Source organism: Schistocerca americana, chromosome 2, assembly GCF_021461395.2.
Source record: "Schistocerca americana isolate TAMUIC-IGC-003095 chromosome 2, iqSchAmer2.1, whole genome shotgun sequence".
Taxonomy (NCBI): domain Eukaryota; kingdom Metazoa; phylum Arthropoda; class Insecta; order Orthoptera; family Acrididae; genus Schistocerca; species Schistocerca americana.
Window position 1 is genome coordinate 196,722,924 of NC_060120.1, and position 27,539 is coordinate 196,750,462.

Genomic DNA, 27,539 nt, shown 5'->3' on the forward strand with positions numbered 1-27,539 from the left:
TCATTTGAGAGAATTAGTGAAACATGCATGTAGGCATGACATCCACTCTGTAATCAAGAAATGGATAAACCCAACCATTATTGATGTTTTAATTGAATAAAACTAAACATTCTTCACCACAAAAAATCCATTTCAATAGATTTATACAACAGTACTAGTTTTAAAAAATTATTGATACAGCAGCTACTGGTACCATGCACAAATGGAATATTTGAGCTGTTTTATTTCTGAAGTATCATTATACTGAAGAGATGAGATGATTTGGTATATTTACATCACTCAAACCTCTTCAAGAAAGACACAATGTTGAGTCATAATTACATCCATGTAGTTGCATTTATGAAAATGCTTTTAGAAGGCAACATACTGTTCTGTACTAGGATGGACAATAATGCACACCTGATTTACTGTTGCACTCCTGTCACATGTGTTAGAAAGTACTGAACAACAGTAAAATCAAATAAAACATGTACGAGCACCACAATACGGAACATAACACAATCAGGACAGTATACATAAATACAGTGTGGTCTAATAAGTAACATCATTACCTAAAAACGAGTAATAAATTTATCACCAACGTACATGAACAGGAACACCAATATCAGGCCAGCGTAAGTCTTCCAATGGAGGCTTTGGAGAATTCCAAACAACCACCACCTTATGAAGATATGGTAAGCCATAAAGTCTACTGAGGGAGTTGATAAGCACCTGAAATGTAAATACTTTGTTTAATCATAGTAATTTCAAAATACAAGAAATGTGTTAAAAAAAGTTAAAGCAACAATAGTACCAGTAAGACATGCTCTAACATGAAACCATACACACAGAGGGGGAGGGGGGAGTGAAAATATGGAAAACAAACCAACACTTGTGTTTAAATCAACACAACAGAGATTTTCTACGAGAAAACTATTTTGACCTGAGCTAATGCTGGCAGATCTTTCTTGCTCGGTTCAAAGTAAATAACATTACTGTTTGCATGATATAAACTGATTCCTGTAAACAAATTGTAGTATGTCTGTTCAGCCACCATCTAAATTCTTTGTGGCAAGATGGAGCTTGTATTCTTGATTAGTAAGCTTGTGTCATCAGCCATCATTAAGGTTTATAATCACCTTTTAAGGGCTCAGTAATAATACTTGGGAGACCCACATATTATGTTCTTCCATTCTGAGGCTACTTTATTCCTGAGACACAGTCTGACAACTTAACACTCTGCCTTCTGTTATGAATATAAGAGTCCATCCATGCAAAAGGGATGCCATTAATGCCATAATATTTTAGTATGGCACATAGAATTTCAAGTGCTTGTCTCAAAAGAGAAGGAACATATGGAATTTCATTAGCAATATGCACAAATATGTTTTTAGGATTAAATTTCTGCACTACACCAAATAATATAAGGAATTACTTCAGATTTTATGATACAAAGAATTGAACTTCAAGATGAATAAAGAGACTCTCAGAACTATATTCTATTTACAAGATTTGGTTGTATGACATGCCTTATTAAACAAATCTGATCACCTGTTAGCAGCAAAACACATTTGGAAAGAGAGAATGAGACTCAGATATTTATGAAAAAATTTAATAATTAGAAACTACTGTGATAGTGATTCATTTAAAGGAAAAGTATGTAAGGGGTATGTCAAATGAAAGTGTTGAGTAGTGGTTAATCATTACTAGACATTTAGCACAGTACAGTTCTTCACTTCTTAGAATACCACAGCTATATCTGTCTCTTTCTTGCTTGTGAATACACAAGTGCGGTCACTGAACCTTTCTACTTTTATTTAATTATTAACAAACTGAAATGTTAATTAACAAATACTGAATCATAATATTTTATGAAATTATATTTTATATTTGATGTTTTGCATTTTGTACCAAATTTTAATACAGTGTAAATACCAGTACTCTTATTTTCATGCAATTGGTAATTAAAAATAAAAATATTTTATTTTTATTAAAAAATTATGATTCTATATTTGAAACTTCCTGGCAGATTAAAACTGTGTGCCCGACCGAGACTCGAACTCGGGACCTTTGCCTTTCGCGGGCAAGTGCTCTACCAACCGAGCTACCGAAGCACGACTCACGCCCGGTACTCACAGCTTTACTTCTGCCAGTACCTCGTCTCCTACCTTCCAAACTTTACAGAAGCTCTCCTGCGAACCTAGCAGAACTAGCACTCCTGAAAGAAAGGATATTGCGGAGACATGGCTTAGCCACAGCCTGGGGGATGTTTCCAGAATGAGATTTTCACTCTGCAGCGGAGTGTGCGCTGATATGAAACTTCCTGGCAGATTAAAACTGTGTGCCCGTTGGTAGAGCACTTGCCCGCGAAAGGCAAGGGTCCCGAGTTCGAGTCTCGGTCGGGCACACAGTTATAATCTCCCAGGAAGTTTCATACCGCTGCAGAGTGAAAATCTCATTCTGGAAACATCCCCCAGGCTGTGGCTAAGTCATGTCTCCGCAATATCCTTTCTTTCAGGAGTGCTAGTTCTGCTAGGTTCGCAGGAGAGCTTCTGTAAAGTTTGGAAGGTTGGAGACGAGGTACTGGCAGAAGTAAAGCTGTGAGTACCGGGCGTGAGTTGTGCTTCGGTAGCTCGGTTGGTAGAGCACTTGCCCGCGAAAGGCAAAGGTCCCGAGTTCGAGTCTCGGTCGGGCACACAGTTTTAATCTGCCAGGAAGTTTCATATCAGCGCACACTCCGCTGCAGAGTGAAAATCTCATTCTGGATTCCATATTTGTTAATAATTAAATACAAGAAAGAAGCTTCCTATTAGTGAGAATCAAAACAAAGACATCACAATTACAAGATTTGTACGCTACACATTCAGCTACCAGTGACTCAATATGTCGAAACATTTTATATTTATGAGTGCTTTGAAATCTTCTAATCTTTCACACTGATTTTTTTTTTTCAAAGTCATTTTAAAGTTGTCTCACATTGCTTTAAAAAACATAGTCAGACAGTGACCTTCAAATGCTATAAAACATGGAGAAAACAGAAAAAGGCCAGTCCATGAGATGTATTTAAAAGTGTGAAGACTGCAGGAACATTGTGCAGCACCTGCTCGCAGCTAGAAAACAAAGGCTGTCCTACAAGTACACCAAGAAGTTAGTACGGCAGAAAAAGCACAGACTGTAGGTACATACAGTTGTTTCTTCAGGGGTCACCATGCAGACAGAACTTGCACTGTGGCAGGCTGTTGATGTAACCCAACATCATGGCCATTTAATTCAGCCTGTTACAACTAAATCTACAACTCTGCATTCATCTGAACCATTGTGGTGCTTGGAATTACGTTCACACCAATCACTTAAATGCTACTGAAAGACAAAGATACAAAAAGAAATTCCTTATGCTTATAACAGGGGACATTCTATTTCACTTTTCCTTATCAACTGTCAAACCGTAAGTGTTTTTCTAGACATATTTACAGCCTCTAAATCTCAGAGCCTAGGGCCCATTTGTTTCTATTTCTTATTATTTTGGGTCAAGAAATTTTAGACCTTTAGGGTCAAACACAGGTTACTGGAGTAGCAAAAGGAGTTGAATAACATTAGATGGTGTACAGGATGGTTATTATAAATATGTCAAATGAACAAAGACAAAGTAGAGGTAAAATAACTAGAGAGGAATTGAACAGGGCCGAATTCAGATGTTGGTTTTATTACAAACTATAAAATTACATACAGTATTAGAGGATCGATGGAATTTCAGACATAATAGTAAGATCTGTTTGAGTAATCAGTCTTTTGACTGGTTTGATGCTGCCTGCCACGAATTCCTCTCCTGTGACAACCACTTCATCTCAGAAAAGCACTCACAACCTACTTGCTGGATGTATTTCAATCTCTTGTTTTCCTCTACAGTTTTTACACTCTACAGCTCCCTCTAGTACCATTGAAATTATCCCATTATGTGTTAACAGACGTCCTAAAATCCTGTCCCTTCTTCCTGTCAATGTTCCCTGTATACTCCTTTACTCACCAATTCTCTGGAGAACTTCCTCATTCCTTACCTTATCAGTACACCTAATTTTCAACATTCTTCTGTAGCAACACACCTCAAATGCTTCGACTCTCTTCTTTTCCGGTTTTCACACAGTCCACGTTTCACTACCATACATTGCTGTGCTACAGATGTATATTCTCTGAAATTTCTTCCTAAAATTAAGGCTTATTTGTGATACTAGTATACCCCTCTTGGCCAGGAATGCCATTTTTGGTAGAGATAATCTGCTTTTGATGTCCTCCTTGCTTCACCCATCATGGATTATTTTGCTGCCCAAGTAGCAGAATTCCTTAACTTCATGTACTTCGTGATCACCAATCCTGATTTTATGCTTTTCATTGTTGTCATTTCTGTTAATTCTCATTACCTTCATCTTTCTTTGATTTACTCTCAATCCATATTCTGTACTCATTAGGCCATTCATTCCATTCAGCACATCCTGTAACTCTTCTTCACTTTCATTGAAGACAGAAAGATCATAAGTGAATCTTATCACTGATATTCTTTCAACCTGAATTTTAATTTCACTCTTGAACCTTTCTTTTATTTCCACCATTGCTTCTCCGATGTATAGACTGAGCAATAGGAGTGAAAGATTACATTGTCATACATCCTTTTTTAATCCGAGCACTTTGTTCTTAGTTCTTCACTCTTATTGCTCCATCTTGGCTCCTGTACTTATTGTATACTACCTGTGTTTCCCTATACTTATCCCTGTTTTCATCAGAATTTTGAACACCTTACACCATTTGACACGGTCAAACTTTTTTACAGGTCGACAAATCCTATGAACATATCCCGATTTTTCTTTAGTCTTGCTTCCATTATCAACCTCAGTGTCAGAATTGTTTCCCTGGTGCCTTTACCTTTCATAAAACCAAACTGATCATCATCTGACATGCCCTCAATTTTCATTCAAGTAAATGCACCCTTATGCTCACATTCTGCCTCTACAAAGAGTAACAGAAACTGATAAAAGACAGTAATCACTACTAAAATATGCCTGCCATTCAGCAGGTAGGCTGCGGACTAACTGCTGAATTGCAATCTTGGCACTGTGAACTGTGCAGCAAGTACAACTTAGGTGCACAGCTCTGACTGCTAGTGAAGTTTTCATTCTTTTTTGTGTGCCCTGCAGCGACTCAACCCTTTTATGAGAGTGATTTGATAAGCAAGAAAAAATGTTTGTTTAATAAACAACTGATCTTACTTTTCAACACAGTCTTGTTTGAAGGACATACAATTGCTCTAGTGATGCTCCAGCTTTTTCATCCCATCGGAAAAATACGTCCTGTCAAACTCTGCAAAATACTTGCTGACTGATTATCACTTCCTCAGTTGATGAAAATTTCTTCCTAGTAAGCCATAGTTTCAAGTTAGGGAATAGAAAGAAGTCACATGGGGCTAAGTCTGGCGGATAGGGTGGATAAAGAACCAATTCAAAACTCAGTTTACACACTTTCACCTTCATTATCACTGATGTGTGTGATGGTTCATTATCCTGGCAAAAGAGCACCCTTCTGCATGGCAACCTTGGTCTTTTTTCAGTCAATGCAAGCTTCAAACAATCAAACAATGAAGCATAATACAGTCCAGTTATGGTTCTGCCTTTTTCCAAGTTATCGACGAGGATTACTCCCTCAGAATCCCAAAAGGCAGTGATCCTCACATTACCTGCTGACAAAATTGTCTTTGCCTTCTTCAGTGCACTTTCACAGGCCTTTGCACATCATTTTGATTGCCATTTAAACTCTGCTGTGTAATGATGGATCCAGGTTTCATCAAGTCAAATTGGCACAAAAGTCTTGCGGATTGCAGTTAAACATTGCCAGACATTGTGTCAAATGTTGTGCTGGATGCACTTTTTGTTGACTGTGAGCAATCACGACACCCACTTCGCACACAGCTTTTTCACAGCAAATTCTCCACGCAGGATATTACGCACTCACTCAGTTGAGATGCCTACAGTATCAGCAATATCAATTTTTATTCAGTGGTCTTGCATTACTGTATCATGGATTTTGTTCATAGATTCCTTTGTGGTTATCTCAACTGCATGCATAAGTGTGCTTCATCTTCGGTGCTTGTCTGACCACATTTAAGTTCATTAATCCGAAAGTAAATGGTCATCAATGATGGTACAGAGTCTGTGTGAACTTCATCCAATTCTGTTTTGATTTGTGCAGTAGTCAAACCCTTCAAATTAAATTGTTTAGTAACAGCATAAAACTCGGTTTTCTCCATTTTCAGTCACAGTCGACCCACTGACCAATTTGGACAGCTTTAAAAATGAAGCATACACTGTACATTGTTGAAAATCTTTATACATTCTTGTAATAATAAAGCTTACCAAACATGACAGAGCAACAACAATGTTCTATTCTTTTATGGACATTTACCAGACTTATCAAACCACTCTCGTGCTATGTTGTGAGTAGTCTTCTTTACTTCTCAATTAGTTACATTCTGCCACAATTTTCCTTAACATATTTAGAAATGGAATTGAGCACATCTTATCAAACAATGAAGAAATTGTACAGGATGTTACAGTACTAACCCACTTTGGAATTTCAAGTAATCGCAGGCTCAACAGAAGTGGAATATAAATAGGTACAGAGCTGGGAAGAATGGGGAAAGATAATAGACTAACTTAACCAAGCTCAGCATCTTCAAAAATGAAGATTCAACATAGGCGAAAGAACAATTATTGAATGAAAGTACTTATGCAGTGCCAGTTGTGTAGTTTATCCCCTGTAGCACTCTCCTCATAGTCTTCAGTTAGTTTCTTCCTATTGCACATGTTAGCATCTCCTTTCTTCTTATCATACCATTCCGTTGAAATCACAAGAAGGGATGCTAAATGTTCATATACGCATTTCCACATATTCAAGAAACTGTTTGCCAACTGCACAACTGATCATTATAGGTAATGGTGAATTACAAATAAGTATGACTGAAGCAAACTTATACACATCTGTCAGACACAGGATGAGATTAAGCAAACTTATACACATCTTTCAGACACAGGATGAGATTCATATGTACTTACCTGTTCCCTTTCATATGTCAGCATCACAATTGTAAACTGCTCTCTTGGTACATTTCCACCTAAGCTTTCAGAGAATTCTTTTCCTGCACCTCCAACTCCCTTACCAATAGGACGGAAGCCGACACCAGATCCTGTATAAAAGAAAGTGCACTGATTTTTTCTGCCTACCATCCTTAATAATAATAATAATAACTATCATCATCATCATCATCATTTTAAACTTCATTTGTCATCTACGAGGCTCGCAACCATTCACAATTGGCACACAGTGAATTGTGGAAGGTTAAAAATTAATTTAATGACACATTTTAGTACATCATCATCAGACACAGAATGAAGAACAAAAACAAACCTCATAAAAGTGGGCACACAAAATACTGAAAATATAGCTCTCATATATATGGAGCCAGTTGCTTCTGGTTTTGTGTGGCTTGTTCCTATGCTTCATTCTATGTCTGATGATGATGCATCCAAATGTGTCAAAAAATTAATTTGTGACCAAGAACTTCCACAGTTCATTTTGAGCCATCTTCATTGGTCTCTGAAAAAATGATAAGTGGAGATATTTTGTATCTGTAGTGAAACCACCCGATGTTACTGTAGATGGCAATGGTGCCACTACACAGATGGTATTTGTCACCATCAGAAGCATAATAAGCCAGTCCAGGTCTGGCCTGAGTCAGGGTGGTGCGATACACCAAGTGCGTGGTGAGGGTGCTATCAGTGCAGCTTTGGTGTTTATAGTGTGGACTATCTGTCATCTGCAGAACTTCAATATAGCACGGACTAGCCTTTACTTGGGAATACACATTTCAGATAGCTTCCACTCCTCTGGAAGTTTTCACATAGACAAATTAATTGAGGAGAGATCCTCTAGTTTCAAGCGTAACTATGGAGGAACAACAACAACCACTAATGAAAACTACACAAGATTATCAGCAGCTGACAACAGCTATATTACGGGCAGTGCAAGCATTAGCAAATATAGCAAGAATATCTTCTATTCCACCAATGTTTACGGCCAATTCAGAGAACAACATGAGGAGTGGAAAACTTATCACCAATGACTGAAATTATATTTTTCGGCTTGTCAGATTTCCAACTGTGAAAGACAATAGGCCATTTTCTTATCAGGCAACCCCAAACTATATCATGTAATTGAAATTGTACATCTCGGAAATGTTTACAAGAAACTTTAAAAACAGGGGCGGCCATGCGCACCCATCCCATTGCAATGTTAGGAGCAGTTGTGGATGAGCCAGGTGTGTTTTGACAGCTGAGGAGGCTGTTGGCCAAGCAGGCAGGGTCCAGTAACTGCATTAGTCTCATGCTGTCATCAATAGATGGCGACACCCTTTTAGGCAATGAATGGAAGATGCTCTGATTATTGAATTTTAGACTGTAAGTCAGACAATGGTTCTGACATCACAGTCCGAAAAACCCAGCCGTTCGTGTGTAACGAGGAAGGGTAACTGAAGGAGCTGACTCAAATAGTCAGAAAAGATATCAAGTAAGACTGAATCTATTAAAAACTGAATCCAACTTGTGATAGAGAAGCCAGTAACATGGTTACAAAGACAAAATTAGGAAGAGTATATGGGTGAAACATGTCCTTGTTACTAAGCATAGTTTTTAAGTTAGTCAATGTTAAATATTTTCTGTATATAATGATCTTTAACAATTAATATCTCAATAATGCCTTAGGCAATTCATACAAGCACAACATCTATGGAGCACTATCTAAATGTCATAGTAGATTTTTTTGTAAATATCATCTATTTTGAATTACAAGCCATAATGTACATTCTGCACATAAAAACCTGAACTTTCAAACAAATAAAGATATGTGATATTGAAAGAAGTAGCAGCAGCACTACTAAGTAGACATAATTAGGAATAGACAACTGTTGTTATTTTTAATTTTTTATTGATAACCTATCAATGCAAAGTAAAACTGACATGCACAAAACCATTATTTGTAATCAAACTATTTAAGTTACAGATAAACTAAGAACAGTATTAGAAACCCGAGGAAATTTACGTGCAAATTAATGCATAATACATGTATATAACATTAAATTTACAGTTTTAAGCATGTTTCAGAATTTTGAAGAGTGTTCATTTGACTCATGTTGATGTGAGTGTTTAAAAAGGGTCTAAAATAACAGCAACCATTTTCATATGGGGCTGCTTTTTGCACTAGCGCATCAGTTGAGGTTGATAACTGGAGCAGATAGGACATATGTGCATCTGCGGGTACCTCGCGAGTGAATCAAAGAATATTTCTACATATTTGTTTGTAGACTTGCGATTTTCACGTATGTAAAAGCTGAAATATAAAATATTTTCAACTTAATTTTGCATCAGGGGAACTGGTTGCAATGTCAACAGTGAAAACTCTGAAATATTTTCACAACAGTCTTTGAATATTTCACACTAGGCGATCTAGTACAAACTTTAAAAAATTGTCTGCATTTAATTTTGAAAGAGATCTGCACTCAGAATTTAGTTAGTTCACAATTACAGAACTTAAACTTTAGATTTGTGCTAAAATAACTTCACACATTTTTCATAAGTTTTCTGAAGTTAATGTGAACTTTTGATACTGTTCCATTTATTTAAGCCCTCAGTCAGATGGTATTTTGCAGTAATGAATGATTATTTTATTGTAATAAGTGGTACTTTATTTTTTTAAAAACACTCAAGTTTGTTAAAACTTAAAAATGTTGTGAGTGGTGAACATTATTTCACTGCAAATTCCTGCCTGCATGTATGTATTGAACTTGTGACTGAATTTCTTTCAAGTTAATGTGACAAAAAAAACTAGAGCACTTATGAATCTAGAGGAACTTGAATTGTCCAGACTGTTTTCTTTTTCTTCCATAAAAAAAGTATTATCACAGCCACATTAGAATTTTGATAGAGGCAGAAGTGGCCTAATCAGCCTCTCATAGATTTGGCTGCCAACCTATACAGATTAAGTAAGAATTGCCAATTATAATGTGGATAAAATTACACATTGCCAATTATAATGTGGATAAAATTACACAGAGTCTCTAATCCAGAATGTTATAGTACATTACCCCTGACTGGGACATGAGGGACTGCATACTGAGGAAATCAGATCCATCTCTGATCGAAGTAATGTCAATGGCTCATGCCTATGAAATTGTCCGCATAGCTCAGAGATCGTTTACGATGGGGGAAGATGTTGCAGCAGTTGGCTTTCCGGCACCAGCTATCCAAGTCGTCAGGTCACATCTGCTGGGTTCCCAACTGCTCCAGAGTCCACACAGTCTCATAAACAACCACATCTGTGCCAACACACCATGACAGTGGCAGCACTGCTGCCTGACTGCAAACAATGTTTGCTTCACCAGAGATGCAGTGGATACCAAAGGTGTGGTAATAGGGGACATTTGCAAAACAGGTAAACTGTAGCAGTTCCAATACAGGTATGTCCCAACCTATAAATGTGTACCAAGTGATTGGAGAACTCTACCGAAGTCCAGATCTTTCACAACACTATCTAGTAAATGTACTCAAGATACGTTCATACGAAAATAACCTGTGAAATTATTTCTGGACATCATTGTTACTGTGTCCTTGCTAAAGCAATCTACTTACTTAACCCTTAACCCGAAACATTGGTCTCCCAGACCCCTCGTTTATTTTAAATGTTGAGTGTGGTAGCGCTGCAAAAAAGTGCGGCTTCACTTTCCCAGTACCTTCACCACAATACTTGCTGCATGTAAAGTAGCAGTCAACAATCAGTTTTACTTCGTCAGTGAAGACATACAGCATATTATTTAGAGGAGTGCACAAAGTTGTGTGCCTGAGACACCGCATGTTTCGTATTACGTACAAGAATTTGGTAGGTCCAATAGACCGCATGTTTCTAATTATGACATATTCCGCTTTCAGTGGCTGTTATTTTATAGGGTCTTCTTCTATGCGAGAATTTATGTCATATTTCAGGTACAACATGGATTGACTTTCTAAGAAGAGTAACATACCTGCAGCTAATCCAGATTTGGAAGCTTGGATGCAAGCAAAGTTACAGGATTTAGATGACACGGAAAATGGGATAGATGACGGCACATTTGATGATTCTGATGATGATCCAGATTTCGTGATAGGTGACAGCCCCACACCATGAAACAGAGAGTGATACTAGTGAAGAAAATGTTTAATACCTCACAGCAAACACAGTACTTTTATGGTATATTTTCCAATGGGAAAATTCTGAGCCTGTTAGAACGAGAAGAACACCAGAGCACAACATTCTGCAAGGAGGAATGCTTGGCCTAACATCCAAAAGTTGAAGTTTGGGACAAAGTCTAACTAAATCTCAAATATGAGAGAATTTATTTGATGACAACATGATAGATGAAATAGTTTTACATACAAACATGAAATTGAATACAATAAGGGCAATGTTTCAGGAAACAACTAATCTGTCCAATTAAAGAGATACTGACAATGTTGAAATCAAAGCTTTGATAGGACTTCTAATGATGATATCAACATTCAGATCCTCTCATGAAGTTATGTTGTGTCTTTTCGAAAAGGATCTGACCGGTCGTCCTATATTTGTGGTGATAACGTCGGCAAAGCACTTTGAAAAGCTTCAAAGCAGCCTGAGGCTTGACGATGCGACTACCACAGATGAAAGAAAGAAGTCAAATCACGCAGCTGCAAATCAAAGATTTTTGAGAAATTCATTTTCAGTTCTCAGCAATTATACTGTGTTAAAGGCAACGTTACAGTGGATCAAATGTTAATACCATTCAGGGAAAAATGTCCTTTCTGCATTTATATGCCTAGCAAACCAGGCAAATACGGCATAAAAATTATGTGCCTGGCAGACTCTGGAAGCACTTACCTCTTCAATGCCTACATATATTCAGGAAAAGATAGTGATGGATGTGGCCTGACAAAAGAAGAGTAGAAGCTTGCCAATCCGACTCAGGCTGTTTTACGCCTGTGCAAACCAATAGAATGAAGTAACAGAAACATTACGACTGACAACTGGTTTACATCTCTAGAACTCATTCGTGAGCTAAGCAAGAGAGGACTAACATACATAGGAATGGTCAGAAAGAACAAACGCGAAATTCCCCAAGAGTTTTTGGCTGATAAAAGTAGGCCAGTTGGGTCAGTATTATATGGATTCACTGAGAATACAACACTGGTTTCATTTGTTCCTAAGAGAAACAAGGCAGTAATTCTTGTGTCTTCAATCCATCATTCCATTGAAAATGATACCATAAAAAATAAGCCAGAAATTGATTGTTACTACAATACAACGAAATATGGAGTAGACTTGCTTGACATGAAATGTGCCAATTATTTTACAAACAGACTTACAAGGCGCTGGCCAATGGCAGTATTTTACACACTTGTAAACATCAGTTGCATGAACAGTTTTGTTCTTTATTTGTGCTACAGAGGAAACCCCATGCTAACTCATCTCAAATTCACCAAAAGTCTGGCCATGGAGCTGATAGAGCGACATCTAAAAAGACACCTGGAAATTCAAAATTTACCTAGAAATATCAAGGAAATGATTCACAAAGTTCTGGGAGACACTCAGCAATCAAGTGAAGGCATACCAAGTATTAGAATGAACAAAAGGAAGATGTGTATGAAGTGCCCTGCGTCCAACAAGAGGAAAATGGCGTATAAGTGCATCTAATGTGGTCACCCAGTTTGCCTGGAATGCAGCAGAAAGATGCATGTCGACTGTGCAAAAGATACGTGATTTATCATTTCATTTCAGTTGATTATCTTTTTTTTACATTTTCTGCAATATTTTATTTATATTTAGGAATATAATGTCTGCTATAATAGTGGTTAAAATCATATGAAATCTGACACTGCATGACTGCACATACTTGTGATATTTCGTGTTTATTTTATATAATTTAAACAACAAAGTGTTTATATGGGCTGAAAAGTATTAAATTTACTTCTTGTTGTTGTTGTGGTCTTCAGTCCTGAGACTGGTTTGATGCAGCTCTTCATGCTGATCTATCCTGTGCAAGCTTCTTCATCTCCCAGTACCTACTGCAACCTACATCCTTCTGAATCTGCTTAGTGTATTCATCTCTTGGTCTTCCTCTATGATTTTTACCCTCCACGCTGCCCTCCAATACTAAATTGGTGATCCCTTGATGCCTCAGGACATGTCCTACCAACTGATCCCTTCTTCTAGTCAAGTTGTGCCACAAACTTCTCTTCTCCCCAATCCTATTCAATACCTCCTCATTAGTTACATGATCTACCCACCTAATCTTCAACATTCTTCTGTAGCACCACATTTCGAAAGCTTCTATTCTCTTCTTGTCCAAACTATTTATTGTCCATGTTTCACTTTCATACATGGCTACACTCCATATGAATACTTTCAAAAACCATTTCCCGACACTTTAATCTATACTCGATGTTAACAAATTTCTCTTCTTCAGAAATGCTTTCCTTGCCATTGGCAGTCTACATTTTATGTCCTCTCTACTTCGACCATCATCAGTTATTTTGCTCCCCAAATAGCAAAACTTCTTTACTACTTTAAGTGTCTCATTTCCTAATCTAATTCCCTCAGCATCACCCGACTTAATTCGACTACATTCCATTATCCTCATTTCGCTTTTGTTGATGCTCATCTTAAATCCTCCTTTCAAGACACTGTCCATTCTGTTCAACAGCTCTTCCAAGTCCTTTGCTGTCTCTGACAGAATTACAATGTATCGGCAAACCTCAAAGTTTTTACTACTTCTCCCTGGATTTTAATACGTACTCCAAATTTTTCTTTTGTTTCCTATACTGCTTGCTCAATATACAGATTGAATAACATCAGGGAGAGGCTACAACCCTGACTCACTCCCTTCCCAACCAGTGCTTCCCTTTCATGCCCCTCGACTCTTATAACTGCCATCTGGTTTCTGTACAAATTGTAAATAGCCTTTCGCTCCCTGTATTTTACCCCTGACACCTTTAGAATTTGAGAGGAGTATTCCAGTCAACATTGTCAAAAGCTTTCTCTAAGTCTACAAATGCTAGAAATGTAGGTTTGCCTTTCCTTAATCTTTCTTCTAAGATAAGTCGTAAGGTCAGTATTGCCTCACATGTTCAAACATTTCTACGGAATCCAAACTGATCTTCCCCGAGGTTGTCTTCTACCAGTTTTTCCATTCGTCTGTAAAGAATTCGCGTTAGTATTTTGCAGCCGTGACTTATTAAACTGATACTTCGGTAATTTTCACATCTGTCAACACCTGCTTTCTTTGGGATTGGAATTATTATATTCTTCTTGAAGTCTGAGGGTATTTCGCCTGTCTCGGACATCTTGCTCACCAGATGGTAGAGTTTTGTCAGGACTGGCTCTCCCAAGGCTGTCAGTAGTTCTAATGGATTGTTGTCTACTCCCGGGGCCTTGTTTCGAATCAGTTCTTTCAGTGCTCTGTCAAACTCTTCACGCAGTATCGTATCTCCCTTTTCATCTTCATCTACATCCTCTTCCATTTCCATAATATTGTCCTCAAGTACATCGCCCTTGTATAGACCCACTATATATTCCTTCCATCTTTCTGATTTCCCCTCTTTGCTTAGAACTGGGTTTCCATCTGAGCTCTTGATATTCATATAAATGGCTCTCTTTTCTCCAAAGGTCTCTTTAATTTTCCTGTAGGCAGTATCTATCTTACCCCTAGTGAGATAAGCCTCTACATCCTTACATTTGTCCTCTAGCCATACCTGCTTAGCCATTCTGCACTTCCGTCGATCTCATTTTTGAGATGTTTGTATTCCTTTTTGCCTGCTTCATTTACTGCATTTTTATATTTTCTCCTTTCATCAATTAAATTCAATATTTCTTCTGTTACCCAAAGATTTCTACTAGCCCTCATCTTTTTACCTACCTGATCCTCTGCTGCCTTCACTACTTCATCCCTCAGAGCTAGCCATTCTTCTTCTACTGTATTTCTTTCCCCCATTCCTGTCAATTGCTCCCTTATGCTGTCCCTGAAACTCTGTACAACCTCTGGTTTAGACAGTTTATCCAGGTCCCATCTCCTTAAACTCCCACCTTTTTGCAGTTTCTTCAGTTTTAATCTACAGTTCATAACCAATAGATTGTGGTCAGAGTCCATATCTGCCCCTGGAAATGTCCTACAATTTAAAACCTGGCTCCTAAATCTCTGTCTTACCATTATATAATCTATCTGATACCTTTTAGTATCTCCAGGATTCTTCCATGTATACAACCTTCTTTTATGATTCTTGAATCAATTGTTAGCTATGATTAAGTTATGCTCTGTGCAAAATTCTAACAGACGGCTTCCTCTTTCATTTCTTAGCCCCAATCCATATTCACCTACTACATTTCCTTCTCTCCCTTTTCCTACTGTCGAATTCCAGTCACCCATGACTATTAAATTTTCATCTCCCTTCACTACCTGAATAATTTCTTTTATCTCATTATACATTTGTTCAATTTCTTCGTCATCTGCAGAGCTAGTTGGCATATAAACTTGTACTGCTGTAGTAGGCATGGGCTTCGTGTCTATCTTTGCCACTATAATACGTTCGCTGTGCTGTTTGTAGTAGCTTACCCGCACTCCTATTTTTTTATTCATTATTAAACCTGCTCCTGCATTACCCCTATTTGATTTTGTATTTATAACCCTGCATTCACCTGACCAAAAGTCTTCTTCCTCCTGCCACCGAACTTCACTAATTCCCACTATATCTAACTTTAACCTATCCATTTCCCTTTTTAAATTTTCTAACCTACCTGCCCGATTAAGGCATCGGGCATTCCACGCTCCGATCCGTAGAATGCCAGTTTTCTTTCTCCTGATAACGACGTCCTCTTGAGTAGTCCCAGCCCGGAGATCCGAATGGGGGACTATTTTATCTCCGGAATATTTTACCCAAGAGGACGCCAACATCATTTAACCATACAGTAAAGCTGCATGCCCTTGGGAAAAATTAAGGCTGTAGTTTCCCCTTGCTTTCAGCCGTTCGCAGTACCAGCACAGCAAGGCTGTTTTGGTTAATGTTACAAGGCCAGATCAGTCAGTCGTCCAGACTGTTGCCCCTGCAACTACTGAAAAGGCTGCTGCCCCTCTTCAGGAACCACACGTTTGTCTGGCCTCTCAACAGATACCCTCCGTTGTGGTTGCACCTACGGTACAGCTATCTGTATCGTTGAGGCACGCAAGCCTCCCCACCAACGGCAAGGTCCATGTTTCATGGAGTATTTATAACATGAATTAACTGGCTATTTACTTGATTTTTGTCAATTTATGTGGAGTTCTGTGATATAAAATATTAGGTGGTCTAAGAGACACATTTCTAGTTACGCACATTTCAGAGATGTTTTGGATTAAGTGTCAAGTTTACAGTCGATACCTCTCACACAACTGAGGCAAATCTTTGGGCCTATGGACATCATAACGCACTCTTTCTAGGAAAGTTTTCAGTTCCACTCACTCACAATGAAGTTATCCGTACAATAAATTTTCTTGTAGTAGCTGACCCTGATGATGATGTTTTTGGAATACTATCTTTCCACACTTTTGGGCATATGGCTCATGGAAAAGTGCATGCCATGCAATCCAAAGAGCCTTGCACTGCTTTAACGACGCACCAAAGAAGTAGTCTTAATGCCTATTCCACACAGCCACCAGGCACCTCCACTGTTAACAGCACGCAAACCCAACTGCTCCGCAAGACAATGTGGTGACTTCAAAGCGACTACAAACATACAAGCTAAAGTGGAATTGTGTCCTTTACTGACTCCAGTGGACTCTTTGCAAAAGTAGAACATGTCACCTAATTCACTAACCTCACAGACGCATACTTTCAACTTCCCTTGGACACAACATTACAAGCCATATTGCCTCTACCATCATCATCGGTTGTCTTTCAAAATCTCTTTGGCCCCTACCATATTCCAACATTTTATGGATCAATTACTACGTGATATTTCAAACATACTTTTATGATATCTTGGTGACAGGTGTAACAACAGAGGACCCCCTTCACAGTATCAAGCTTTTGTTTTAGAGACTGAAAAAGACTAAAACACAACCTGCACACATGTTCCTTCATGCAGCCATCAATGAAATATTTGAGGTTCATACCTTCAGCGAATGGACTCGCATCTAGGACGGGCTATTGTGAGGCTGTCATTCATAAGTAAATCACGTCTGACACACTGCACATAATGCACTCTGTGGCTTTCTAGCAACTTACAAAGGCACCCTGATTGAAAGCTACAGCCCAGTGGAGCAACTTCATGGCTGCATCCTCTTGGGATGTTGCATCTGCCTCCAGTGCATTTTGCCACCGAGGTCTCTCCCTTCTGGGTGGGCACCACGGCACGAGTCCAATACCTTGGTCACCATCCAACTTAGGCAACTTGGACCCATTGGACAATCTCCACCCACCACAGGTCTATGACGTATCCTGTTGTCTCAGACCACAGAATTCAGTAGTATCACTGAAATCAACTTCGCTCCTGTCATCCTGGTTAACAGCTGCCTGTTTCTCCACCTTCAGCAGACCCTCTAATCCTGCAGTGGCTCATAGAACTTCCATTCCTCATCCTGCCTCAACCTTCTGGCTCAACATCCATGGACATCAATCCACCGCCTTTCCCCACAGCCAGCTAATCCAGATCACATACCACCTACTTTCTTCCCCCCTGGGGGTCACTGTTGGTAGGAAGGGGATGTAGCAGCGCCAACCAGTATTAAAATGGAAACTGAACAGCTGTCTCAACATTACTGCCACATGCTTTGGTGCCACAACTCAATGGTGCTTGTAATAAGGAGTGCACTCTGAAGAGACCATGCCAGAATGTGGCAAACAAAGTCTGTTTAAAAAATTCCGGAACATTCGTAATTTTGTGCCAACATTGTGTTGAAGTGAAATGTGGTTGGCATTTTTGCACATGCGTGCATTTAGTGTGTAACTGGCGGAAGTTTCATTGCTGTATGTCTATTAGTTATTTTTCAGAGCTGTATTGAGTAGAACGTTGTGTCACACAGTTTGTGAATTTCCAGGTGGCAGGGCTTGAGGAGCAATATGTCTGCATTAAATTTTGTGTGAAACTCAAGAAAACATTTACAGAGACACAGCTAATGGTGCAGGAAGCCTACAATGATGAGTGCCTGAGCCATACTTGGTGTTATGAATGGTTCACACAGCTTAAAAATGGCTGATACTTGTTCAGGATGCCCTTCAATGTCTACCAACGATGCTCGTGTCTGGAACATCAACAAAATTTTGTGTGCCAATCAAAGACTGACTGTTCTTGAGATTGGAGAAGAATGTAACATTTCAGTTGGATCATGACATGAAATCCTGACACAGCATCTTGGAATGCATTGTGTTTCCACCAAGTGCGCCCCACAGCTCCTGAGTCAAGACCTGAAAGAGTTTCACCTCACTATCTGTGAAGAGCTCTTGGATTGTTCAAATGAGAATGAGATGTTCCTTAAGACAATCATATGTGGCGATGAGATGTGGGACTACAGTTATGATGTTGAGACCAATGTTCAGTCTTCACAAAGGGCTGGGAAAGGTTCTCCAAGACCAAAAAAAGCTTTCCAGTTCAGGTCAAATGTCAGAGCCATGCTGATATTTTTCTTTGACTTTGAAGGCTTAATTCATCATGAATTCATGCCACAGGAACAAACTGTTAATCAATGGTACTATTGGGACGTGTTGCGATGCTTGTGAGAAAATGTCAGAAGGAAATGTCCTGATATGTGGCGATACAGTTTATGGCTCATGCATTGCAATAATACACCCACACATTCATCCCTGTTGGTGCATGACTATTGTACAAAAAATGAAATCACTGTGCTGCCTCATCTTCCATACTCTCCAGATCTGGCCCCTGTGGACCTTTTTTATTTCCAAAGTTGAAAACCCGGTTGAAAGGACAAAGATATGCAACAATATACTAAATAAAAGACAACTTGCAGATGGCGCTTTGTGTGATCCACAAGAGGCATACCAAGACTGTTTCCTGAAGTGAAAACTGCATTGGCAACAGTGTATAAATTGTGGAGGAGAGTATTTTGATGGAGATCATGCACAGTAGGTACGCATAGAAAAAATTTTTTGGACAAACTTCCAGAATTTTTTGAACAGACCTTGTATAACCAAGTCGAGCATCAGCCTCAGTCAGTGTGATAAGACCTGTGGAGTGGGCAGTGAGTGTACTATCAGTTTGGCACAGGTGTTTCTACTGCAGACTATTTGTCGTAGGTGTAACTTGGATATGGCATGGACTGCACTTTGCTTTGGAATACAGACTTTAAGATATCTTGCACAGTGCCAGATGTGTTCTGTAACAGCTTTCACTTGGTCGAAAGTCCACCACTAGTTTCATGTGTAAGCCACCTTTCCAAAAATATCACACCATTCATATTTTGTACAGAGAACAACACACTGAAGCACTAGACACAGAGGACCCATGTTCAAAAACTGTATTAGCTAAAATTATCAGTATGTGCTGAAGGGCAATGTCTGAGTAATTATTTGTATTTTCACAAGCTGACTCTATATGAACTGAATTAAATACTGCTGTATGTAGTAGAAAAAAAAAAAAAAAAAAAAAAAAAAAAGCACCTTATCATTGCACTTTAACTGATGACTTTGAACACAGCAGATACTAAATGGAATCCTCTGCGATATAGTTCACATCCAGTTTGAGGTAGTTCACATCCTACTTGTAACTCAGTTATATTTTGCAGCATTTCATGACTTAACAATATGTGCCTTAACTTTCTTAGGAACATATGGCAATTATCTGTTTAAAATAATTCCCTCAGTTGTGTGTCTCCATTCATGTACAGAAAAATTTTCCATTGGAGTTAAATGATATACTCACCATCAATGAAAAAATATGTAACAGACATGATTTTGTGTTGTAGGAACAGTGAAGAAGCATAAAAGTATTTTTATTGATTTTAAATCTTCACCTTACCTAAGAATTTAGCATCTGATGGAAGGACAGTATCAAAAGGTAACTGTGGATAGAGCCGAAATGGATCTCCCCAGTCATTCCACAACTCATGTCCCTGCAAAAAAAGTAGTAAAAACTATCACACAGTTACTGCTCTTACTCACTAATTAGTCCAATGGATGATATACTGTGGCCAGCACAATCATAATAATTTAAGTAAAGAAATTCATTTATACCATGTCAGCCAGATGATATCCTCAAGCAGTTCTGAAGTTTTAATGCAAAGTAATTTTTATGGTTAGTATCAACTCGATGCCAGAAACTTTTCCTTTATAATAATCATAAATTAAATGATAAAAAAGAAGCATGATGAACAGTGTAACGGAACATACCTGAGTAAGAAGTACGGTGAAATTTCGTTTAAATTTTGGTGAAGCGTATGGAGGTTCAATTGGTCCCAGGCTCTCCTCTGGCTCAGCCTCTGCAACGATGGCGTCAGTCTTCAGCGGCTATAAAGGATTTCAATTGGAAGCACTATCTTACTGTGAAAGCTGATTTTAAAATTTGGGCTGTATGAGTTCTGGAAAATATTTATGGCTTTCTACAATAATATTCAGTCTGAAACAGCTCATCATAAATTGATTTCCTCCTAAGTTTATCTCTAAAACATAAACGCTTTCATGGGTATAGCTTCAATGAAAATTAGAAATAAAAAAATGGCAGAATCAATAGGAATATTTGGGTAAACAGTCTGTCTCAAAATGATGACCACCAATCAGTCTGTGCATGGTACCAATATGTTCCAGAAAGCCATGAGTGAAAACGTGATTTTTCAGGGAGTCATATCAGAGATAAGGGGTTAAGTGTTTTGGATAGCATTTGTATACCATTCAAAAGAACGGGCATACTGTAGCTATCCTATAGTATAAAAATTGAACCATTACACACTTCGCCAGCCCAGACAAAAAGAGCAAATCAGTTGGTTCTATCGCATTTAGATGTGATCTTAGGTGGACCTTAGGCGGCTTATAAAAACACCGTTTGATCCACAAAAGTCACTAATGAAAATTGGCAATTAACAATTGTGGGGGTGATCACTTTTACAACTTCTATTCATGGCAGATTGTTGAAATTTTTGCGATAAATACTTAAGACTATGTTCTCAGGGAGCCTTGAAATTTTTTTTCAATATCAGTATCCGTTACCAAGAAATAGGCTGACAATTACCGTACTTATATGCCTAAAACAGGCATGTAGTATCCAGTCTGAGGTGTAAATGTAGTTTTAACTGATATAGTGAACAAATAGCGAGTTTTTAGAGACATGGAAAGGTTTCTGAGGTCACCAAACAATTTTTTTGTCAGCGTTTTTTCACCAAGAAAACTTTATGACTCACTGTCTCTGTATAATGGACACTTTACACCTTCACAAATATGCCCAACGTGGTATTGCGGCGGAAAAAAAGCCTAAAAAGGGTCTTAATATGCCTGAAAAGAACATAAAATAACTGTCAACAATTGTTAAAACTTCTAAGTCTGCAAATTCAGCCAAATATTTCTAATAACATTTTCACTCTTAATATATAAGTTATTTCTGATTTTAAATCATTTGATTGTCCTTCACATTACATACAAGTTTTTTAGCTGTGGTTGACCAACCTATCAGGTTACTTGCATATGCTGGGCTTGCGACTGATGAGCAAAGTATCCATAAAAAATGTAAAGGAAACAGTTTTGTGTTAATTTTTTATTATGTTTTCCTTTTTGTTATTTATGTGTGTCAACATGTGTAAATGTGCTGAAGCACATAAATACGCAAACTACCAGAATTTTACTGATCTATAGAATTCATTTTATATAAGCAGCACAACCTGCTCTAGCAAGGAAAAGAAGGGAACCAGTGCACAAATGTTCCTGTCAGAGCACAAAAAAACTGAATGTGTTCCTCTTTAGAAGACTCTGACAGAAAAGTGGGGGGACCTGCTGTCTCAATTGTCATTCTGCCTTCCTCAACAAAAATTTTGTAATGCAAACATATTCACACTTTTTTGTGCTGAAAATGAGAAGCAGGTAGACAGTGCAGTGACGATGGAAGAGAGAGAAGAGTGTGACAGAGGGTGAGAAAGACAGAGGAGACAGTGAGGGTGGGAAAGAGAAAGTGGCAGTGAAAAAGAAAGAGATGGTTCAAGACAATAGCAGTGGAAGCCCAAGAGACAGGAAAGTTCACAATCGGGAAACTGGAAAACACATTTGGAACAAAATTTTTAACTTGTAGATAAAGTGGAAAAAATAAGTTGTACTCCTGAGAATATTTTAGGTGTCGTAAGTTGGACTCAGTGTCAGTGAGAAAGGAGGATGAAAGGAGACAGCATAAAGGAAGAGAGGAGACAGTGGCAATGGGATATACTGTTGATCAACGGGAGAAAATGGAGACAGTGGTAGAATGTTCTGTGTTAAAAGAACACCAATATGTCTGCAGGTCAAAACTCTGGTGAGGATTTGGAATGATGATTGAGGCAGCTGGCTCCTATTTTTCTATCAGTGTCTTTTAAAAAGGGATAGATTCGTCTTAGGAGCATTTCCCCACTTATAACAATCATGTTCTTATCAAATAAACGACTTTGGCCTCTGGGAGGCAAACCAAATCAGAGCTCAAATTTCCTGTGTAGAGACCCCACCACATGCGCGTGCACACACCCACATATGAGAGAAAGAGAGAGAGAGGTCAGTCTAAGATAAATCTATGCTAATAACAAATCTGCAAAACCATCATGTCCGTGTGCCTTGTCTTTGACAGGCATATCTCCAAGAGTACTACACAAATTTTCATGGGGTTTTTGCAGGTAACTTGAGCACAGTTTGGGGCACAGTGTAGGCTTTAGTTCATCAAAATCTAATCACAGAGGAAAAAGATATTGTGATTTAAAGTTTTAGCAAAACTTTGTCTTTCTGTTTGTCTGTCTGTATGATCATGCTAATCTCCAAAACTAGTAGACGGGTTTTCACTGCTAACTTCAGGGTAGCTATGGGCACCATGTAGGCTATATTTCATAAAAAAAATTGCATCATGGAAAAAAGATATTCATAAATATTATATTATAAAAAGGTATGTATGTATGTATACTCCACATATCCTCAACAACCAATGGACCGATTTCAACCAAATTTGGTAAACAAATCACTTACTTTCTGGAAAGTATCTTTGTGGGGGTAAGAACAACCTATCTACCACAGGGGTGGGGCTGGGTGTGGGTGAAAGAGAAGTGTAGATTGTAACGCACAAATACCCATATTTTATGCATCCAGTATTTGAGAACGAGAGCACTTAGTGACAGCAACAAACTTTACACACAATTTTGAACCTTTACAAATTTTTTTTCACTAACACCCCCCCCCCCCCCCCCCCAAAAAAAAAAAAGACAAAAAGAATAAAGTTCGTAACTTACTGCATTTTCATTGTTCATTTTCACATCTACATCTACATACATACTCCGCAATCCACCATACGGTGCATGGTGGAGGGTACCTCGTACGACAACTAGCATCTTCTCTCTCAGGCATGAAGTTTTTAATTTATTACTTCTTTACTAGTAACTGTATTCATGACACATTTCACAGTGTTCAGATGTACCACTGAACACAACTGCAAAATTACATGTATGTATGACACGTAGTTCAAAATATACGATTTCATAAACACTGACGTGTGTGAAAACCTGCTGCATCATGCATGATTAAATATATTATTAGTAACCTGCTGAACCAGTTTCGATGAAATTTGTTAAGGAGACAGCTTGAACCCTGAGGAAGAACATAGGGCGCTTAAGAAAATGTGTAGTACAAGATACCTACTGAATTCAAAAATATTACTCAAACTACAGAAAAATACTTGCTATTTGAGAAAGGTATTTGCTCTTTGACTTTTGAACTTTATCAAAATTGTGAAAATACCATACTTGATTGATAGGCACTACATGATACAATTCAAAGTAATGAATACAATGGTTATACAATCTTCAGTGTGTTTAATCCATACTTCCACATTGTTTCATAATGTACACACCGCATAATTCACAGCTACTATGGGCGCTATCCAGTATTTGAGAACGAGAGCACTTAGTGAACTGCAACAAACTTTACACGAATTTCAAACCTTTATGAAACTTTTTCTTGCTGATAAATTCCACAAAAAATGAAAAAAGTTTATTGCTTACTACATTTTTGCTGTTCAACCAGATCCAACCAAAACCAAAACATACCAAATCAAATAGCGTGACCTTAGGAGAGTACACCTAATCTATCAGCTGTCCATAAGTATTGTCCAATTTTTCAATGACGACATGACCATTATCAACCCAAAAAGAACAGTCCTCATATTATCCAGCTAATTATGAAACACTACGGCAGGCAAATGAATCACTGATCATTTCATTAGGATGGTCACAAATCAAATTCTGTTGACATATCACTCTTTCTGCATTACCCAATGACAATATACAATTTTCGGAGACAGTTATCAAAGTTACTCACCATGCCATTTATAAAACTGTCGATAGTGATGTTCTATCACACTTCTTTTTCCACATTATACATGTAGAGCAAGTGTACTGAAATCAATTTACTATGAACAATCCAATCACATACCTGGTCAGATATTCTGTAGGCAAATATTCTGTTTGATAGATTAAGAGTATGGAGCGGTATTAAGTGCTTTCCCAAAACTAGTAAATACATCATCAATATCTGCTCCACTAACTATTAAAACCGCAATGTATGTGCCAACACACTCAGTTTCCAACTGTCATAATTTGTATGAGATCAAGAATTATACACACTTTAGACTCTATTTTTCATAGACAAAAGTGTTCAGATATCAAGTGAGACAGTAAAAAGCAAATACAAACATGACAAAAACTGATAAGTTGGCATAATTTAGATATCAAATGAGACAGTAAAGAACATATACAAATATGAGAAAAACTGATAAGTTGGCACTATTTTCAGCAAAACCCTCTGATAATTTTCATTGTGACAGCTTGGTATTAAAAATTAATGTGCTCTGTAGCAATATTATAAAACTGAAATGACATGTATAACATCACACAATCACAACCTCTTTCATCCTGCATAGCACTTTTTCTGCAGAGGAGAAACATGCTGTAGCCATAGGTATAGCAAAATGGGAGAAAACATTCTGCAAAAAAATGTTGTAGTAAACATCAAAAGGTTATAAGTAATGCTGTTTTAGATTGAATATTCCTATTTTCCACATTTTCACCTCAAATTTTACAGACTTCAGCAGACAACAGATACTTTTCCTCCTAAGTGTGATAATTGTCAAACACAAACACTCCACAATACGAAATGAGTGTGTGTTTAATTTACAGTTCATGAATGTTTTTAGATTTTTACAGCATTAGAGGATTACAAATACATCTATTACTTACAATGAAAGAAGCATTGAACACACTAGGTGATGGTTCTTCCAGTACTGGCACTGGAGGAATTCCTAATCTTGTCCGCAACAGTGCAATCACTGTGTCCACTGTCGCTTGCACAGATGACAAATAGCGTTCCCACAACATACGGCCTTGGCGACGCATAGCCAACAAATCTGGATCACCCACAGCACGTATCAGGAAATGAAGTTCTGTGACACGTGCCTATGAAATAATTAACAAATGATGTATAACCTTAACTACCCTTTACACACAAATACAAAGGCATAAATAATTCACTTTGTGATACTTGAAAGAGAGAAACTGTAATTTAAGATAACACAAAAATAAAACCTGTTCTAACGTCTTTTACTGCCATCTACTGTCACACTAACTTTCACAATGGTCACTGGTTTAAATAAGTTATACGCCATGTTCCACATAAAACCAGTGCACTACACGTACTGGTTAATCATCTCTAATCAAACTGTTAGTGACGTGTAAACACTGTCTCAAAAGTTGGCTACACTGAGTTTTATCAGAAAGTTGAATGCAGTTGTGTGTTCGTGTGTCAGTTGTTGTTGTGAGAAACTCATATTGTTTAGCTGTTACAGAAACGGGACAGTTTGCATTAGAACAGCAAATTGATATTGTGGAGTGTTCCACCAAAGAATGTAAAGAAATGTTTCAAGTCAAGTACCCTGGTAAGAAACTCCCCACGACCAGCACTATTCATGACCTGTACAAGAAATGGAGGACTGTAGGATACGTTCAGAATATGCTGATGAATAGGAAACCCCTGAAAACTACAGACAGAGTTCGCAAAGACATTATGACAAGTCCCTGCAAGTCGGTAAGGAGATTGTTGTAGCAGGTTGGTGTATCTTTTATCAGGTCATCATGTACTAAAAGATATGAAATTAAAAGCCTATCTTCTAAGTGTGGTGCACAAGTTTAAATCTGAGGATCAGAAATAATGGTTCATTATCGTAACTCGCTGTTAACATCAATTGCTAGCAGTTACTTGGACCCCTTGCCTTAATTCATGTCAGGCGAAGCCTGGTTTCATTTTCAGGTTATGTAAACTCCCAGAATTGCATGTACTGATCGCAGGACAACCCATATATTCTGCATGAAGAACCTCTCCACTCAGGGAAGAGATAGGTGCTTGGTGTGCATTGTCCAGCATGTGCATTACTGGTCCCATATTTTTCAATGAAACCTTAAATAGTACCAGATATCTAGAGATCTTTGACTCTTTCCACACACAATTAACAAATTCAGAGAATCTGTATGCAGTACTCTACATCTACATCTACATCTACGTGATAACTATGCTATTCACAATAAAGTGTCTGGCAGAGGGTTCAATGAAACACCTTCAAGCTGTCTCTCTACCGTTCCACTCTCGAACGCTGTGTGGGAAAAACCAGCACTTAAATTTTTCTGTGCGAGCCCTGATTTCTCTTATTTTATTGTGTTATCATTTCTCCCTATGTAGGTGGGTGCCAACAAAATGTTTTCGCAATCGGAGGAGAAAACTGGTGATTGAAATTTCATGAGAAGATCCCATCATAATGAAAAATGCCTTTGTTTTAATGATTGCTACTCCAATTTACATATCATGTCTGTGGCACTATCTCCCCTATTTCGTGATAATACAAAATGAGCTGCCCTTCTTTGTACTTTTTTGATGTCATCCGTCAGTCCCACCTGATGCAGATCCCACACTGCACAGCAATACTCCAGAATAGTGCGAACAGGCGTGGTGTAAGCAGTCTCTTTAGTAGACCTGTTGCACCTTCTAAGTGTTCTGCCAATGAATTTCAGTCTTTGGTTTGCTCTAGCCACAACACTATCTACGTGATTGTTCCAATTCAGGTTATTTGTAATTGTAATCCCTAAGTATTTAGTTGAATTTACAGCCTTCAGATTTGTGTGACTTATTGCGCAATCAAAATTTAGTGGAATCTTTTAGTACTCATGTGGACAACTTCACACTTTTCTTTATTCAGGGTTAATTGCCACTTTTCGCACCATA

The 27,539-nt window shown here is 38.1% G+C and overlaps 1 protein-coding gene across 1 annotated transcript in view; it reads right to left on the minus strand.

Annotated features, from left to right (window-relative positions):
* Positions 1-27,539, minus strand: part of LOC124595361 (exostosin-3) — a 150,950-nt gene that overhangs the window by 45,440 nt on the left and 77,971 nt on the right. Inside the window, exons 6-10 of the mRNA XM_047134079.1 lie at positions 25,508-25,723; positions 20,454-20,570; positions 20,083-20,176; positions 7,077-7,207; positions 586-711 (exon numbers count right to left, since the gene is read on the minus strand). Coding sequence (XP_046990035.1) covers positions 586-711; positions 7,077-7,207; positions 20,083-20,176; positions 20,454-20,570; positions 25,508-25,723 — 684 coding nt within the window. The remainder of the gene's footprint in view (positions 1-585; positions 712-7,076; positions 7,208-20,082; positions 20,177-20,453; positions 20,571-25,507; positions 25,724-27,539) is intronic.